This window comes from Monopterus albus, unplaced genomic scaffold, assembly GCF_001952655.1.
Source record: "Monopterus albus unplaced genomic scaffold, M_albus_1.0 scaffold150.1, whole genome shotgun sequence".
Classification (NCBI taxonomy): domain Eukaryota; kingdom Metazoa; phylum Chordata; class Actinopteri; order Synbranchiformes; family Synbranchidae; genus Monopterus; species Monopterus albus.
The window spans coordinates 1,392,910-1,412,345 of record NW_018128030.1 but is presented as its reverse complement, the minus strand read 5'-3'; the positions used below and the strand labels follow the sequence as shown (position 1 = coordinate 1,412,345).

General features: G+C 40.7%; 2 protein-coding genes across 4 annotated transcripts in view; one reads left to right on the top strand and one right to left on the bottom strand.

Annotated features, from left to right (window-relative positions):
- Positions 1–1,626, bottom strand: part of rcbtb2 (regulator of chromosome condensation (RCC1) and BTB (POZ) domain containing protein 2) — a 12,380-nt gene extending 10,754 nt beyond the window's left edge. Inside the window, exon 1 of one of the 3 annotated variants that reach the window (XM_020614729.1) lies at positions 1,441–1,626. The gene's annotated coding sequence lies outside the window, so the exon portion shown is untranslated. Of the gene's footprint in view, positions 1–857; positions 916–1,150; positions 1,240–1,440 lie in introns of those variants that run through there. The other 2 variants (XM_020614725.1, XM_020614724.1) reach the window with 2 other exon arrangements.
- Positions 1,201–19,436, top strand: part of fndc3a (fibronectin type III domain containing 3A) — a 49,488-nt gene continuing 31,252 nt past the window's right edge. The window contains 2 exon segments of the mRNA XM_020614732.1: positions 1,201–1,267; positions 3,624–3,767. Of these exon segments, the coding sequence (XP_020470388.1) occupies positions 1,265–1,267; positions 3,624–3,767 (147 nt within the window). The 5' untranslated portion in view covers positions 1,201–1,264.

Here is a 19,436-nt window from a genome sequence, read left to right as displayed (position 1 = left end):
GGTGGTGGTCCCTCTTTTTAAGAAGGGGGACCGGAGGGTGTGTTCCAACTATAGGGGGATCACACTCCTCAGCCTCCCCGGGAAAGTCTATGCCAGGGTACTGGAGAGGAGAATTCGACCGATAGTCGAACCTCGGATTCAGGAGGAACAATGCGGTTTTCGTCCTGGCCGTGGAACACTGCCAGCTTTGCAGCTGGCCAGAGCAGTAGTCAAAGCATGAAGAAAAATCAATGTGTGATTGTCTGTTGATTATGTGGTGTGTAGCTAAAACCTTCTAACACGACCTCTAGTGACATGTCATGACATTAAACATAAGAAAATATTATGGCTATGGCTACAGTTATACACGTCATAATAATAATATTAAACATCCTGTCTTCTAACAGTCATCAACTTTCTATCTATTTATCTTTGACCATAAGCAACCTGCAGCAACTCATGAGAATGACTAAACATTTAACAGCCTGAGCTAGACATCCTGTCTACACTAAACATTTCCAATACATCAAGTATCTAACCAATATCTATCTGACTAAAAATACCCAACAGTCTTAAATAGCTACGTGAATCAAAGCGGTTTTTCTTGGCCGCCCCAAATAAGTACATATAATTCTCTGACTGATTTGGTTGACGAACCGATCACAGACACGTCAACCCTAAGGCCTTCCGTAAATCGTGTAAATGTAGGAGGGCATATGAAGTTCACTATAAATGTACCGGGTACTGATCACGTCAACGATACTAACCATAACAGCACTAAAGAGTTTTTTTTTCGCAGCAAACTTGTAATTTGGGACTCATCATTTACTGCAATACGCATGCGCACAGAGCCCTGTAAGCGATGGCGAAATTCCTACCTTTTATGCGAGGAACAGGGTTGGATGAAAAGTTATCTCGATAAAAACTGCCATTTAGGGTAACGTCATTGATACTTAGCATCGTCGCTGTAACTTGCTAGTTACTTCGATCGGTTTTGGGTGTAGTTAATATCAGCGATCGCCGTTCATATTACGAGAAAAGCACATCTTCATCTTGCTAACTACTAGCTAGGTAGCATTAGGTAGCTAACGCTAGCATGCCACATTTTGCCTTGTCTTGTGTTTATCTAGGTAGCTAGCAGGTTATCCGTCTCAGGTGTTGCAGAAAGTACCTGCTCATCGGAGCTTGCTGACGTTGAACATTTCAGGAAGAGTTTCAGAGGAATAATCTCTGTGCATCGTGTCAGTCAAGACTGCTGCTGCTGTGGCAACCGACTGAGTGAGTAATGGTAGCTGCGCTTTTGGTAACTTAATTACTAGCACAGTCTCCGAGTGTATTATCTTAAATGTGGTTATGTTAAAGGAACCCGAAACAAACTTAAGATTATCGTTTGTTAATCCGATGAGTGTAATGGTGTATTGCAGTCAGACAACGAACAGCTATGTCAACGCTAATACGCACCTGTAGCCAGAGTAAACAATAGTCTTGGCTGCAAGGAAGCTAACTTAACTTTACTACTACCTAGCTACTTAACGTAGCTGTGGTAAATACAGAACATTAGCTAAGTTAACATTAACCATGAAAATTGACTTTAATGTTAACAGTGTTACTTGTTACTATAACTGAGTTCATGTTTATAGCTAACGGACTTTGTAACATTAATGTGTACGGCAGCGATAGGGTTAGCTAAGTGGACAACGGTAGGGCTATGCAGATACACGCAGTACAGTAAATGGCTAGTCAGCTGTTACATCACGTATTGCTGGCTGACATGGGGAAAACATTTTTTCCAGATGTCCCAGCAAAAAAACGTATTGCTTAAACATGTGAGTTGTTGTAATTATAAAATTTCCAATTTGTTATACACAGGAAATCTTATTTTTTACTTATTATTGTTAAGACTTTGTCTCTGGCTTTGTCCACCTCTTTACAATGAAGAATAAGCTGAAGTACTGGGCACACAGAACAGCCTGTTATTCCACCTATTCAAGGTGTTTTCCCCTTCACCAAAACCGCAACTGAAAAACAGCTGTTATGCTCTTATGGACTGCTCTTTTAGCCACAGTCAAATATGATGTACAATCAGGGAAACAACAGCTGTTACCCTAATTTCAAAATAGTCATGTTTATTGCACTGCAACAGGAAAGGCTGTGCTGTAATGATACCCCAATGGGAGTTTTAACAACAGAGCCAGGTGTTTTTCACTATTTTTAATAGGAAGCTGTGGTGATTATTTATTAATGGGTATTTATTTATTGCCACATCTTTTTCTGGACAAGGCATAAGAGTAATGAGGAGTAGATTGAAACTGCACAAAGTGCTCATATTTTATATAATATGTACAGCATATGACACCCTCTGACCCTTGAATAACTGAAGTATACAAAAAGTGCGAATTTGCCCTAATCATGATGCATTGTGTTTTGAAAAATGAATAATGAACTCAAATCTTTCTCATGTGTGAGAACAATTTCATTTTAGTATATGAAAGGTGGTTAGTTAGTCCCAAATATAACAAAGAAAATTGCCTTTGATCAGATATCTCTCCTTTGTTAATTCTCCTTTCGCTGACACCTAGGCAGCTGCCAGGTATGTGATTTGGACACCTAATGACCATTGCAGGAGCCTGCTATTATCTAAAGAATTCGACTCTAGTAATACTAGGCTCATCTCATGTCAGTCCTTTACTGTAGCAGTACTTTTTTCAAATCCGGTTCATTGACCAGCCCACTGTACACTGACTTTGTTGAAGCTTAAGGAGAGGAGGGGCTAAAGCTCAGATAAGCCCGATCACTGTGAAGTTTAGGAACGCATGCGCTAGATTGTAATTGGGTTCAAGGAGACATGTTTCATTTTTCTCATGGTTTTTTTTTTTTTTTGACAGATTTTTATTAGCCATGTAATATTTTTTCATTATTTCCCTATAAGTTATTAGTTCTCTTTATGGCTCTTTGCCTTTTTAGTCCTTTCATGGCAGCATCTTAAAAGCACCTGTATCTTCTGTGGATACTCTTATAGGGGTTGACTCAACATGAGCTTATCTATAATCCCTTTTAGTTTGATTTGTGTTTGTTGATGGTAGGCTCCTGTATATTTGTGTTTGTTATGCGAGGGATGTGAGAGCACATCAAACAGCAAAGTATATGTTCTTCAGAGAGGTTGTTATGCTGCCTGTCTTTTTTTTTTTATTGCAGGAGTTGACATTTTCCATATAGAGTTGCTAATTTCCTTCTCTCTTGTCATGTGCCCTCTCCCTAAAATTCATTGTATTAATACTAGACAGACCTACTGTTATGCTCACTAATTTGCCATTAGCTGACAGACCTCATGCACAGTACAATTTGCCACCTGATGCCTAGTGTGTATTTTACTCTTACTTTGTGACTTGAAGGAAGTTACTTTTTAAATCGGTTGATAGGATAATTGGGTGCAGTGTTTTTTCACATCCCAACATTATACAAATGCATGTGATCATTTTGCTCATAAAGCAAGTAATGGAGGAGAGAAGCTGCATCCTGTGGACATTGTGGGTCACTGTACTCCTCAGCACAGGTCTGCTGACTGGCTGGGAGAATCAAGATAATGATGACAAAACCTTTGAGGTCCTTGAACATTGCCATTGAACACTCTGTCTTTGCTGCAGGAGTACCTCTTCAGTGGTGTGAATGAGGGAGACATGGCAGACCACACCCCACCCCTGGAGTCTGGCCAGCTTCTCAATCCTGAACTCCCAATCCTAGCCTCACCACCTCCCCCAGCCATGGTTAACGGGGATGGACCCCAGCAGGTACACTCACACCCCTACACCCTCATGTTTCTCTGCTGTTAGTCACACTTGCTGCAACAAGGCTGTTATGCCCAAATGGACTTTTGGTAATCTGTCCAGTAATAACAGTTCAGGGGATTCGTTGGAAGTGATGCCTCTGGTTTATTTTGGCTGCTGTTGGCCTTCAGGGTGTAGTTCTCAAGTTGTTATGGGTGTAACTCCATGTAGCTAAACCTACAATGTGGAAAAGTAAGGCATATTACCATGTGTTGGCTTTTTGTGCAAAAATTGTATGAAATATTTACCCTGTTGTATTCCATCAAAATCTTCACTTCATATATTATATGAGTCTAGACAGACATGCATGCACACTGCAGCCTGACTGGAGGGCGGAGGCATACAACTGTGACATGGTAATACTATATATTTTTTAAAATTTGCATTGTTTCCACTCTTAAGAACAGCTGGGTGGAAACCCTGATACGGTGCTGTTCATTTGACCTGTCCCTTTTGCACCGGCTCTTGCACAGCAGGAGCATGTCAGCTGCTGCCCTCCTCCTACATCTCTCTCTTCAGCTCTCTCTTCCTGATCCTCTTTTGCTGCTTCAGCAACACTGGTTGAAACCAAGAAATATTCAGAACAATATTGGACCACTAATCATATTGATCAGACTCGTCAGCTTTTCCACGTGTGTTTTTCAATAAGTCTCTGGACGAGGCAGGCATTCAGCATCAGTTTTTGAACTAGCATTAACTGTATCCAGAGCAGTTCCTATACATCCATGCTATATACAACATGCTGATCTCAGCAACAGCTGTTTTCTGACGTTAACTTAGCTAGCCTTACTAGCTTGCTAATAACATTAAAAGAGTTGGATCTCTGTATTTAAAACAGAGAGAAGGAGCTGTTCACAGACGGTCTGTTGTCTTGGTTATCATGTCTTTCTGTGTGTGTGAGAGAAACACTGTGGGGCACAAGAGGGACTGAACGAATACATGCGCTACACACAGCACTACACTGAAATAATTTTAATTTAATTTAATTTTAAATCAATTTGTGGTGATCAGTGTTGATATTGTGGTGGCTCGCCACAAACAAGTCAATTTATGGGAAGCACTGCAGGTAGTTTGCAGAGCCTGAGGCCAGGGTTGTGTGTGAAATTGTGTCTGAAGCCCTGCATCTTGAGTTGTGTTTCAGATTGTAACCATTCTGAAACCGAGATGGAAACCATGAAACCGACATCCGCTGTTTCATGTTACGATTCTAGAAGATAGCCACAACACCCCTACCCCCAATCTTATTTAGGGGCATAATTGGTGAACTGTTTTTTTTGGTACATTTACACAGCCATCTTATTTCATGCAGATACGGCTTTTACTCAGATATGTACTGAAACAGTCCAAACAGATGCTGCAACATCTCATGGATCATATTGAAAAGACAACAGGTGCTTGCTATTTGTGAACCACATCTCCCTCCATTTTTTTGTATGGGTACAGGATATTGCGTGATAGCCCCATCATCTCTTGCCAGAATCAGAGTGAGACTGAGTGGTCTTGATGAGCCTGGGTGATTTCCCAGTCATTTTGATGGTCATCAGTTCAATTTGCCTAAGCTTCCGTGACTTCCTTGGGGAATAGCATGGAACCCAAAGTGATATCTTCCGTCACTTCCTTAGTCAACATGCACTTTGTCCAGATAAGACTTGCTAATATTAGCTGCTGCCCTTTAAACACGCCTTTCCTCCCATCCTATCATTTTCCACAGTGGGAAAAACCCTTACCTGAATTGGGCTTTGTTCATGGAGAGATCAGCTTTAGCTGGTTGTGTTAGGCTTTGGGGCTTTTGTTCTCATTCAGTTACCTCACCACCTCCCATAAAGGTTACCTGATTATCTGAACAGGTCCTATGTTTACAGTTTTCTGTGAGAGCTAGAGGAATAAAATGTGACTGTTCCTTCCTGGCTTACATCGTTACCTCCCTGCTGCTCAGACCAATTTGAGGCACTGCATGTTGATGAGCACTGAAATGTGTTCCTATGAGGAGGAATAACAAGTGTCAGATAACACAGAGCAGTTACTGTGTTTTTCAAACCACAGCTTGATGTTTGTTTTTGCACTTGGGGTGTTTGTATATTCAGATGTATCGGTACTGGATACAAAAACAGCTCGCTTCTGTTAGACTTGGTTTTTATATAATGTTTTAACTTTATATTACAAATTAATGCAGTCTAAATGACAGTCGCTAAAAACATATTAATGGCAAAATAGCAACAAAAAATTGTGAAGAATATTTGTTTTCAGTTATCAAGTTTTTAAAAAAGACCTTATGGCCACCGCCACACCAGCAGTAGTGAACAGTTAATGCTGCTAGAACTAGATGCTTTTCATTGCTGAAGTTTGTAGTTTCAGGGTCAGTATCATCCATCTGTAGTCATAATTTTCAACAGCCTGCTAATGAGTGCATGTCCTTGCAAATAAAATGGCTTATTACTTCTGTTATTACCTTTGACCGTGAAGAGTTGAGATTAGGGTTGTAGTGGTATACTGGTTTCACAGTATAGCATGGTATGAAACTTGACGGTTATTCATGCACATTTACTTATTACCAGTATGGGGAAAAAACCAACACGTGTGCACCTTTCTTCCCCAACTGCCTGTCAGCTCTGCAATGGGAGCCACATGCAGCAGATGGCAGAGAGAAGCGAGGCTGATAACACCAACCTCAATCCACTAAAAAGAAATTAAAATCAGTGTTGGATTAATTTGGATATCTCAAAAATGAGCACCGTCAAGAACACCATCCCTCTGTGCAGATATCGATCATAAAACGTGCTAAATAATTTTCCACATTGTCTGTTTGTTCACTAATCTCTGACTTGCAACAGAGCTCACTGATCCTGATCTGACTCCAGAAACACACGCACAAACTTTCCTGGTTCACAAAAGTGAGTGTGTGTGTCTGTGCAAGTGAAGGTACAGACAGGATAAGTTTGGCCGTGCTGTCGCGCACCTACAGCAAATTTGCAACTATTTTGACACTCCTTTAGAGCACTGTGATGGCATATGTCACAACTTGTGCTAACATGCAAAGTAACATGCTTTTATAATATAGCATGTTATAGGTGTATACCTTTTTTTTTTTTTTTTTTTTTTTAATTCTGATTATATTGGCACAGCAGCGCGCTGGTTAGTGCTGTCACGTCACATCAAGGAGGCTCCGGGTTGGACCCCGGTCCGACCTGGGGCCTCTTTGTGCAGAGTCTGCATGTTCTCCCTGTGCCTGTGTGGGTTCTCTCCGGTTACTCCGGCTTCCTCCCACAGTCCAAAGACATGCAGCTTAGGTTTGTTGGCGACTCTAAATTGCCCGTAGGACGGAGTGAGAGTGTGGTTGTTTGTTTACGTGTCAGCCCTGTAATAGACTGGTCACCTGATCAGGGTGGACCCTGCCTCTTGCCCAGTGTCAGCTGTGATTGGCTCCAGCCCCTTGTGACCCTATTTAGATTTAGATGGACGGATAATTCTGATTATTCTCTAGGGTAAGTCAGTCAACTAGCACAGTCACCTGCAATTAACAAAGGGCCATTTTGTTTTCATTCCTTTGAGGGTAATTGTAGCTGATAATAATAACTGTGTAATACCATGAAGATGTGATATTTTCTGAGACAGTTATCATACTTTGCTTAGACTGCTGCCCCCGCGACCCGGTTCCGGATAAGCAGATGGATGGATGGATGGATGGCGTTATCATACTGTGAAAAAAATCCTACTATTGCAACCCTAGTTGAGAGTGAGTGTGCAGTTGCATGTTTAGCTTGCCGGACGAAGAGAGGTGGTTCACACACAGCCACGCATAGTAGAGGCTTGGGAACACAGACGTTGTATTGTATGGATTTTTGCTGTCTGTATCGATTGATCTTTGGTTCTTAATTGATTCAGTGTGACTTATTTAATGGTGTCAGTCTCCAACTCCTTCAGAGCGATGGCTGACCCCCTCTGTTTCTGACCTTTAGTTGGAGAAGCTGCAAGAACACCTCATTCTTTGTACTTGGTTTCTTCATCCCAGTCATAGCTTGGTATTAACGCTTGGTTGGGCCAATTATTCTCAGTCAGAGAGGAAGCTGTTGTCTGGGGGTCATTACCTGAGATGATTCCTTTTTAGAGATGACTGTGGCTACAGTACGTTTCACTGCTTCCATCCATTTAAGCCCCCCTCCCACCAGGTTTTTCCTGCTCTTGCTGTTTAGATTGTAGCTAAATTGGTAACAGATGAATCAGTCTGTTTCTGTCAATGTTTAAGCCTCACTAATGGTTTATATACTTAGCCATTGTCTGTGCTGATGGCTATGTATAGTTTTCCCATTTGGTTCATTGCTCTTTTTCATTAGACCTGTCATTTAATGTTTTCATGTGCTTTGTGCTTGTGTTTTTATGCTGCTCTGTTGAGATGTTTTTAGGTCCGACTGTAAGTTAATAAAAACACCTTTGAGAAAATTCTGATAAGCCATTAATAGAAATAATCCACTGGCAGTTATTTTCCTAAATACTCCCAGAGTATCAGTCCTTGCTTTGCCCTTTCTCTTAGAAACCCTTCCTCAAGAACATCCGTGCTTTTGGGAAATATATAATTACAAGATCTTTGAAGACTTTGTAGCATGTTTGGGGGATAGCTTAGAAAAAGTAGTGAATGGAGGAGTTAGTATTTTTTTTCAATAGCTTTAAAATGCATTTCTGTTCTAACATGTTATTAAAATATTGTGTGTTTTTTAAATCTTCAATGACGAGCTAAAATCAAAAACCTATTACTTGCTCTGGTCGTGTGGGATAATGCTGTGCATTAAATAGTAACTACACAAATTGAACAGGGAGCACACAGCCGTGAGCATGTGGGTCTGCTGATGGCTTTGTGCCACAAGTATGCTAATGTTACTGTGGGATAGTGAGACCTCACAACTGACTCAGCCGACGTTGGTGCTGCCCTTGTACGCTGCAGCGAGACACAGGAGACAGGGTCTTGGACATGTGCCCCTCACAAGTTGCCTGAGGTCCTGAGATGTTGTGACAAACATGCAGCCCACTCTTCTTGTCTCCCGGTCAGCCTGTGAATCATCGCTGAAGACGGGGGTGATCCCACTATTTGTCAACTGTTGTGAGGAGGTGGACAGTGCGTGACTCAGCAATGTTTAGGAGACTTTGTTTTACACCAGGCAGAAAAACTTGCCGTTATTACTGCACCCATTTATAGGGATACAAGTACAGAATGTTTTATCATATAAATCAGTCGATCAATCCGAACGGCACTGAGTAACCATTCATTTGGCTTTTTGAAGCTAAAAAAAACGAGTCCTGCAGTTAATCAACTTGGGTACTAAAAGCTCTTTTACAACATATCAGGTTTATGTTCAGTATTGTTGGTCATGGCCCTTTACACATGAAGTAAAATAAATAAAATGGCCTCAACATTAAACACAAAAGTAGTCATGTTTTTTTTTTAGCTTAAAATCGCGTTTTGTGTAATAGTAGAAAAAATTGAGTTTTTAAATAATACTGGATTATTGTATTATGTTATAAAATTTCATTAAGATTGTGTTCACATTATCTTTGTAACTTGATACCTTTAATTGCTTTTGGCACTAAAATGATTAAGTTGTGTTCTTCATTTCAATAATTTGAAATGAAACTTTCCTCATCAGTATTATACGGCTAAGACTCTGCTTAGGGATGCACCGATGTCGATACTAGTATCGGGTCCCATACCACCCTCTAGTACTCTACTTGTAAAAGTTGTCCCACTGATACCACTTAACGGCAGCATTACATTAACCTCGCGCTGGCTGAACCGGTCGTTAAGCGGCAGAGAAATAAGTTCAGCGGTTTGGAAATATTTTAAGATAAGTCATGACAACAAAAGTAAAGCAGCTGCAAGCTCAGCTTCCCTGTGTGTGTGTGTGTGTGTGAGCGCCCCTCCCTCCCCATCTCACACAGACACGCAGGCACAAGGTCACATTTTACACAGACATCAACACTCTATGTACAACAAAAGCAACAGTAATGGAGAGGGTAATTAACTGAGACACCTGCTGAAAAAACAGGACACAACAACAAATGTGCAGAAACGTGACATTTTCACTCTTTCTTCAGATTTGGAGGCTGACGGCAGCAGAGCAGGTGTGTCCAGCAGAGAGGACAGGTGTAGCTAGTTTAACACAGGCATGCAGCTTTAAATTAAACATTTAATTTTATGTGATAATATGCCTTCCTAAACTGAGACATTTTGGTCAGGGGGTTATGAACTTTTTACATCCTAACACAGGAGCTTACTCCTAAAAAGGTTAAAACCCACTGTATTTCAGTATGCTGTGTTGCCGCCTACAGAAGTTCAGTCACTTACATGTTATTGAGTAGGAACGGTAAAGTTTTCAAGTAATTTGCATGGCCTCCTGTTACATAGGATATTCTATTTAATCACTGACAGAAATTAAAAACTGTCTCTAAGGTCATTGCACTTTTATGGTAACTGTAATTTTTGTAGTAGAAACATGGCATCATTAAGTACTCAGTATCGATGAATACTCAAATGTAAGCACTTGTACTCGTACTTGCTCTAATATCGGTGTATCCCTATTCTGGCTGGATGGAGGGAGACAAACCTGGGAGAAAACATTGATCTGTGATGCATTTTAATTCAGGCAGAGAACATAAGGCTTCATCATTAAAAAGAGCCAAAATGTGAAACTGCCTGGACCTTTCCTGACCACTTTTCCTGTCCAAAAAGTGTGACCGAGTTAAAAGGACGGAGGCAAAGAAGCTGACCTGGAACCCAAGTACAAAGTGCTTTTGCTATGATGAAAGATTGATGAAAGATAGTCTGGGCTATGTGCTAGGGGAGCCAGATGGAAGGTGCTCCTGAGGAGGAAAAAAACCACACGACAGCTTGCCTGGAGTTTGCAGAAATTCATGTGAAATTTTCAGAGGGCATGAGTCAAAAGATATTGTTCAGTTTTAACAAATAATGAATAGTTCAGCTGTAGTGGAGATCTCTGTATCAGGACTACCAGAGCCTGTCAAATACAGTATCTTATACCAGCTCCACTGAGAAGTGCTGTGGTAGCAGTAGCAGACTGAGGGGCATTTCTGTAGGAGATGTTAAAGAGAGCAAAGACCAGAGCCAAATGCAGGCAAAGTCTTCAGTAAAATCCTATTTCAAGTGACGCCCTTCGTTTGGGTGCTGATTTGACATTTAGCAGGAGAATGATTCTAGCCATGCACCAAGATCAATACTGGAATGGCTTCAGTTCTTAACTGACTCTGCACTAAATCTTAAAATAATTTAAAGTTATTTAGATGAAGTCTGACCAAATTAAGAAGAAGTGGGAAAAGTCCAGGTTTGCAGAGGTAATGGAGATGTAAGTGCTTGGATACAGTAGGTAACCTGAGCAAATATCTGCTCTTTGCTTGGGGGTTGATAGGATTCTGGGATTCGCCAAGAGCCTGGTTTCTTCCGTTGGGTGGAGTTTTTCCTCCCCACTGTCGCCAAGTGCCTGCTCATGGGGGATTTGTTGGGTTTTTCTATATGTAATACTGTAAGGTCTTGACCTTAAAATGTAAAGTGCCTTGAGATAATTTGTGCTATGACTTGGCACTATACTAATAAAATTGAGAATTGAATTGAGAGGGATTCTTTGTATTAAGGTCAGACTGGAGGGCCTTTTTCATATGTGCATGGTATGATAGCTTAAGGCTAGAGAATAGTGTGTTTTTATTTTTATCTTGTTTCCTAATGCACATTCCTTTGTTTGTTTGCACATTACTTTGTTACTTCTGTTCTCTCAGCCTTATATTGTTTACTTGCCCTTTGCTGTTGCCTTACATAAGGATATGTACATACACATTGAGAGCCGCTGTACCAGAGTCAAATTCCTCGTGTGTCCAACACACCTGGCCAATAAAGCTGATTAAAGTTTTCATCATGGAAATATTAAGGTAGAACATCTGTGAAAGATGCATTAGCGGGGTGAAGACATACTGTAGCTAGCTAGCTAGCTAGCTAGCAAACTGTAGGCTATACTAGGTATAGTAACTCATGAGCAAACAGGAGAACTGGTGCTAATGCGCTAGGGCTAGTATTTATGGAGCTGCTTCTCCTTTGTATTGGTGTTTGAATGAGAGTGGGCGGTGCTCAGCTCCTTCACTCACTCACTCTCTCACACACACACACACACATACGGAGCAGACAGCCTACTGTCATCGCAGTGGAGACAAGGAGCCCAGGAGAAGTGAAAGTGAAACTGGCAGCCTAAGTTTTGTTAATGCTCGTTACTGTACATGCAATAAAACCTTCAAGTAAAAGGCCAGTAGGAGAAATTTGATGAAATACCTGCTAAACAAGCATAGATTTGCAGAGACGTGAACATTTAAGCTTTGCTCACAATCTGCGAGCTTGCTAGGCTAACAGCTTACTTAACTCTGGTGATTTGTCCAGTGCAGCAGCTGCACAGTCTGTTGTGTGGTTTCTATTCAAAAACATAAATGCAGCCTTAAATGTACTCTGTACTCGTATCGAGTGCTACAAAAAAAACAAATGTAAGCATAGAGCTTTGTGCACTTTAGCTTTTATAACCTTACAGTGTTGGGGGAGGCGTTATGTTAAGGATGGCTCCAGTACGTCATCGAGCAATGCTTTCTTCGCCACCCATCCTGAACTCAAAATCGATGAATAACTGTTAACCCCGACTTTACACATTGTTTAATGTGAATAATAAGTTTCCATAGCAATGCTCATCCATTCTTTTCCCACATTTAATTGTGCATTATCAACTGTTACATAGACATTCATGTCAGTGGTTGAAAAAGTGAAACTGGCAGATGGCATTCTATCACTTCTTTTGTTCTTAGAATAATTAATATATATTCCTGAAATGGTAACAACATATAATGTTGCCACTAATAATGACTTAATGCAAAACACAGAGTCATCAGGAATTAGTAATTTTTGGTGATTATTCATAAGTTTGTAGAAAAAAAGAGATTGAGTGTAAACACAAAAGCTAATTAACCGTAAACTGTTGAAAAATATGTTGTCTCAGGTTCCAGGTATTACATGACTTTCATATATGGCTAATTGTGTGTTTTGATAACATTTTGTGCTTACCCTGATAATTGTATAGTACAACACATGATCTATTTGCTAATGAGATGGACATGCTACACAACAACTCTTAGATTTTTTTTTTTCCTGCCTATTTCTATACTACCATCCCATCAGGCAATGTTTCCAGAGGATTCTGGAGGATGGAGGATCATCAGATTGCCTTGAATTATCACTGCACACTTAAGCATGTGCCATCAGCTGCAGGGAGACTGCGTTAGTTCCTGGCCAGTTTTGACATGGGCAGGATTTTCCTTGTGTCATTTGGCTCGTGTTTCCTGATTCCCCCAACTGCTTTGTCACATCAAATCACAGTAAACGGAACAAATAGTGAGAAACCTGAACTCTGAGTCACCGCCGACTGAAAAACGTCAGAGCACATCTATGAACGCACAGAGCAGGCTCATTCTCCTGGGTAATAAAACATAGCAGTTACCACCTGTGTGACAGTGTGTGCTAATTGATCCCAGCTTTCTTTGCATAGGGCTCATGCATGGGCGCAGTGGTAGAAGCAAGATGTACTGTTTAGCTTTCAAAATTACTGCTCTATAAATTTATGATATGTGATTTTCGTGGTTCCTTTATGGTTTTATAAGCTCATCACTGTTGTGAATGTGACAGGAAACCATTGCACAGTGCTTAGTCATCTGTGTGAAAAGTAACCTTTGCAGTATCCTAGCACTGTTCCAGCATCCACTTCCAGATGAAGTCATCATACAGTTGATGCAGTCGTCACATTCGTGATACAGCCTGTCAACAAAAGCGCTCAGTTTCGGCAGAGCTTCAATGTATTTTGTAGTAGCATTGTACATTCAACATTTCTCATTACAGATGAGTTTCAGTGCGAAGTAAGGGCTTGTTTTGTGTATGGATAAGGGTAACTATCACTGACAGTTGCCTCAAGCAAAAATAGTTAGGATTAGAAATGCACCATTGCAGTTTTCTCGGCCAATTCTGATTTTCTTTTGAGTCTGACCTGCTGATTCTGATTTTCTTCGTTCTAAAAACTATAGTTTTGATTTGATTTGATTTATTCTTTCAAGCATGTAAAGACAGTTGATATGTCAACGCACATAATTTTACACATATCCAACAAATTAGTTGACAGCATACACAGACATGTTTGTAACTTTTCTTTAATGAAAATTTTAATTGCAATAAAAATTGTATTGAAGTGCAATATTTGTACTTCTGCAAATATAAATAGGTGCAACAGGTAATAAAAACAGAAGAACATCTGTTACATCAGTCCTACTGAGCACATAGTTATTTTTGAAGTGTGTGTAGTTTGTATTTGTGTTTTACCATGGGTTGGATAGACTGTACATATACATGCATTTCATGTGTAGCCAGTAATTCCTTCATTGTGCGCTATTTATTGGCGATTTGGAAGTAGTGCTTCAAAGTGCTTCTTTAGGTTCCTCTGTGCACTTTTTGTATACCAAGCGTTTTCAGGGCGCAAATGAACACGCGCCTGGTAGTGACATGAGTGTGAGCCTTGGTCGAGGTGCACACGAGATGCTACTTTCTGTACACGTTATGTTTTTAGTCTGTGCCACTGCATGTGTGATGTGGACTTTCATGCCTCTAAATCTGACCAGCACAGAAACGGATATCTCAGCGATTGGCCTGAAAATCTCCACCAATGGATCGCTGCATTTCTAGTTAGAACGTTATTATGAATATTATCAGTCTAAACATGCATTAATGAAAATGCCACAATTCTTTTGTTCTGTTCAGCACTATATTATGTAGTTGTACCTTCTAATTCTGGGCTTATACAAAATGAATGACATCAGCCTCTGTTGCAGTTATACATGTGGGGAAATCGCAGTAAGGAAAAACGGCACTTGCAGTGCTTTGCTTGTTTTGGTTCTGTAAAGTAACATATTTTGGTCTCATTTTATTGGTCACTATTTAGTCAGAGGCTGCTGAAAGATGGCTTAGTTCGATAAACTGAATCTCAGGAGTTGATTGTGGTTTATAGCCACTACAAACTTTGTTAGCATTTGTCCATAATTGTATTATAGACACATTTAGGTTTCGTCTAAATACCAAAATAGCCCATCTAAAAACTGCAGGTTAGGTTGATTATTTCAACATGTATTTTTGGATGTTTAATTAACCTGAAGGGGGCACTATCCAGATTTTTTTTTATTCCAAAACGCCTTGTTGTCAAAACAAAATCCATAATTCAATAATTCTGAAAATAACATATAAAAAGCGTCCCCCCCTGTTGTGCAGCATTATGCGTGTCTATTATCTCGCCACATGTTGATCAAGTGATTGGCGCTGTCGCTTTAAGGAATGATCCGTTTAAAATGAATGAGGACAGATGTTACAGAAGCAGTGAATACTTGCAAGCTCTGTTTATTGTGTCGCTATACAAAAAGTGTCTCTGTTTTAACTGCCATTGTGCTGCTTTGAGATCTTAAAAAGACAGTAGAGAACTCGAGGCTGCGATTGTCACCAGCCCTGGGACTCTGCACTCCCACCGCCTTTCACATCGATTGGAGCATTAAGAGAGGGTGTATGGCATGTTGCTCTGTGAATGGCAGACAGAGCCAGAGAGTATAAGGGGTAGGGAGGGAGGGAGAGGGACTGTAGCGTAGTCATATATGTCAGCCTCAGAAGCTGCGTGGGTCGCTCAGCTCCTCACGCCATTGTTGTTGTTATAAAAAAGGCAGAACAAAGGACTCCCCACGCTTTGGAACCCTTATACCTTTGCTGGCTCAACTGTGCTATGATCACACCCTGAAGGAATACTCTTGATATGAATCATATTAAGAAGCACAGAAGGCGTTAACTCAGCTGGCATACAGTCAGTAACAGAGGCAAGAAGGAAATCCTTCTCATTTTGGATCCTGTTTTCTTAGGTTCATCCGCCTCGTTTTCCAGAGAGTGGCCACAGCTGATAAGGTTTCAGTCCTCTCTCGGTGTGGCACGGACATCGCTGTGACTTATTTGTTGAAGGGGTTGCTGTGGATACTGACGGTAGGGAGGCTGCACTGGAACCAGAGGCAAGAGTGAACAGTCCGCCTGCTGCAGATAATGCTGCTATGGAGCAGATGAGACTGAACCAGGCTAAGCAGACATAAGATTCATGGCCCACTTTGTGTGAAGGCTACATCCAGCTCTAGAGACTCAGCCCCATCTGCCTACATAGCTCGCGCTGCACTCCGCGACTCTCGCCAGTTTCTTCCTGGAATTTGTGCAGGAGTTGATGGAAGTGGAGTGTCTAAACGATCAGCCCAGCCAGATGTGTTATCATCATAGGTCATGTGATTTCTCATGAGGGTAGGGTGAAGTGGTGGAGGGTCTGGTAGACCCTGGAGCATCTTCTCTCTGTGACTGCGTGAATAGCGACGCCTGAATGAGAAAAAGCAATGCGGGCAACAGTAAGTAGCAGTCAGATCTTTTGTAAGCAAAATGTTCTTCGTTATGATTTAATTAACGTGCAGTGAATGTCACAGTACAGATTTCAAATGTAACGTCAAAAATTAAACATGAAAAGAGAGAAATCACCTTGGGAGGCGTGTTTGCCTCACACAAAAGGGGGCCAACCACATCCATGCACATGCACCAGACTGTGCAGTGCCTAGACTTTGATTCAATTAGACCATCCTTCCCCCACCCTCACCCCTCCCCTTCACCATTTACACTTGCTGCTGACGCTGCTTGTGTGGGTGTGCATGAACATATGAGGTTCTGTGTGTGGCAGTCAAAGGGCTCGTTCCTCTCCCTGCTGAGCACATGAATGGGAGCAGTGTCAGAGATGGAGGTGCTCATGATTTCTGTGCTTGAAGAGAACTGTAGCCAAAGTCTTTTGCCAGGGGAGTATAGATTCTGTGACAACTTCCACAAGAGTGAGGTAACTAGCGCCCACATGCAGTTCCGGGCAACAAAAACCTAATTGCGTGTATTCTTTGGGAGTTTACAACAATAAGATAAGAGAATGATGAATTGGAGAAGATTCGGAGGATGAAGTTTCAGTTTCACCTGTTGATTAAGTGAATAGGGAGAAAACTACTTGTCATGGGTTCTGTTAATGTCAGAATTGTTGAAATGGCTTGAAAAGTTTGTGCAACATAAATGCATTTTTCATGAGTCTTTTTCATTTGATCAAGTGCTTTGTAATGACAGAAGCAGCATGACTCAGGATAGAAGAGCAGTGTGTATGTGATATTTCCAACAGTAATGATAAACTCAAAGGTACAAGGTGGAGGTAATGATAGTTTAGAATTGTTAGGTTTATGGCTAAAGCTTAAAAATGCACATAAAGCCTGCTAAGAGGAATACTTGTTTTCTGCACATTAATCCAAGTGATGAGGGAAAGGGTTCAGTTACAAATCATTTGATGAATTTTAATTTGAAATGTTGTATTTTTAGACATGGTGCCTTTTTGTTTTTTATGAAATGTATTTGTTTTGCTATGATAGATCAAATGTAGGCTTTTTGTTTTGGTCATGGCACACGTGCAGTAGGGAAAATGGACTTTGTCAAACAATCACATGTAAATGATAAAGGTAAATTTTCACAAATCAAGGCCACATTAAAAATTCAGCCATTTCCTCCTCATTTACAAAATGTGCAGTTAAATATATTGTGTTGTGGAAGACACAAACCTCAGTTTAATGATTTTAAGCCTGAACCATAATAAGATGTAGGCCAGGGTTGCATACCAAACTCTTGTTCTAGTTATTAGTTCACTGAAGTCAACTACCAAGGCTATAATACAGTTTGAACAGTTAAAGTCAACTGGACATATTTAATGCAAAATCAAAGGTGCATTTATTAAACTACACTGCTTCCTGGTAGTGTTATCATGACAGTGGAATTACTACTTAGATATGATACCTCAAAATATCTGTATTTAATACCACAGGGAAAAACGGACAACCGGATGAGGGCGTAAAATTGAGCATTTTATTTAAAAGCTAAGTATAACAAAGCTATCACATGACAGTGAGGTACAACTTTTCTTCTTCTAGTAGCAGAGAACAGCACAGTTGATGGTTTTTGTCATTGTTGTTCCACATTGAGAACTTTATTTACTAATTAATTTAAGTATTTTCCTGTCAACTGAATCTCTCCTGTCTGAGATTCCTCGGGGTTGATGGCTCTGAAGGGGATTAGCTTAGTTTTGAGAATCCTACTTTACGTTATACTGCATTATTTTGTTTAATGTGTCAAGCCGTCCCTGGTAGGCTAGTGGTTAAGGCGCAGCGCTCTTACCGCTGCGGCCCGGGTTCAAGTCAGGGTTGCGTCAAGAAGGGCATCCGGCGTAAAACACGTACCAAATGTCAACATGTGAGTCCTCGGTGTGACGATTTGCTCTGGCGACGCCTCAACGGGAAAAGCCGAAAGTGACTTTCTTCATTTTGTTTAATGTGTCACTGATGCTGAAGTGATAGCTGTCAGCAAGTCGGTCCTGATGTGTTTTGCTGAATTTATTGTGTTAGCTCCTATTCTTTATTGTGTTAGCAATGCTCTAAAGCAGAGCTGGGCATTTTACGGCCTGCGGGCCACATCCGGCCCTTGTGAGGTCCATCAAATCAGAACATGAATGAAAAAAGTTCACGGGTGAACTTAAGATCCCTGACCTACCAGGTGAGAGACAGGTGATGTTGGCCAGCTAACCCTCAAAATGTCAACTCACACCAGAAAAAGAAAAGTTGATGCCGAATACCGCGTTTTCAACAAGACATGGACTGGAAAGTATTTGTTTACAGAAGTCAAAGGTAAAGCTGTGCGCTTAGTTTGTGGTACACAGGTTGCTGTGTTCAAGGATTACAATTTGAATCGCCACTATGTGACCAAACATGAGGAGAAATACAAGAACTTGTCGGATGAAGAGCGCGCAAGAGAGTCGGATGCTTTGCTAGTGAAACTGCATAACCAACAAAGACTTTTTACAAAACTTTCCACACCCAGAGATGCAGCTTTCAAGACAAGTTATGCCATATCCCACAAAATCGCCAGAAAAAATAAGCCGTTTTCTATTGGAGAGTTTATTAAAGAGTGTTTGTTGGACTCTGCAGTACTAATATGCCCGGAGAAAAAGGGGCGCATACGAGAACGTCCCCTCTCCTGACGCACTGTAACGAGGAGGGTTGAGGACATCGCAGGAAATCTTTGGATCTACCTACATATGTGAACAGACATTCTCAGTGATGAAACTCAGCAAATCCAGATTTCAATGCACTTGTTCAAGCCCAAGCCAGACTGGATTTCTCTCACTGAACAAGTAAAATGAACTGAAAATGCATATCTTTAATATACTGCAAAACACCTTTTCAGTGTTGAATAAAAATTACATTTACAAGCTGAGAAAATTCGCAAATCTGGACTTTCAATCAAAACATTTTTGACAGTCTGGACATTTTTGTCCAGAAGGATCTTCTTTATTGAAAACATCTGTTTTAATATTGGATTCGAACAGTAAAAGGGTTTGTAATACATACCAGCTGACAAATGGATTTCGTGTACAAGTAAAGGTAAGACCATAAACTTTTATTATTTCTAGTTAGAAATAAGCTCAA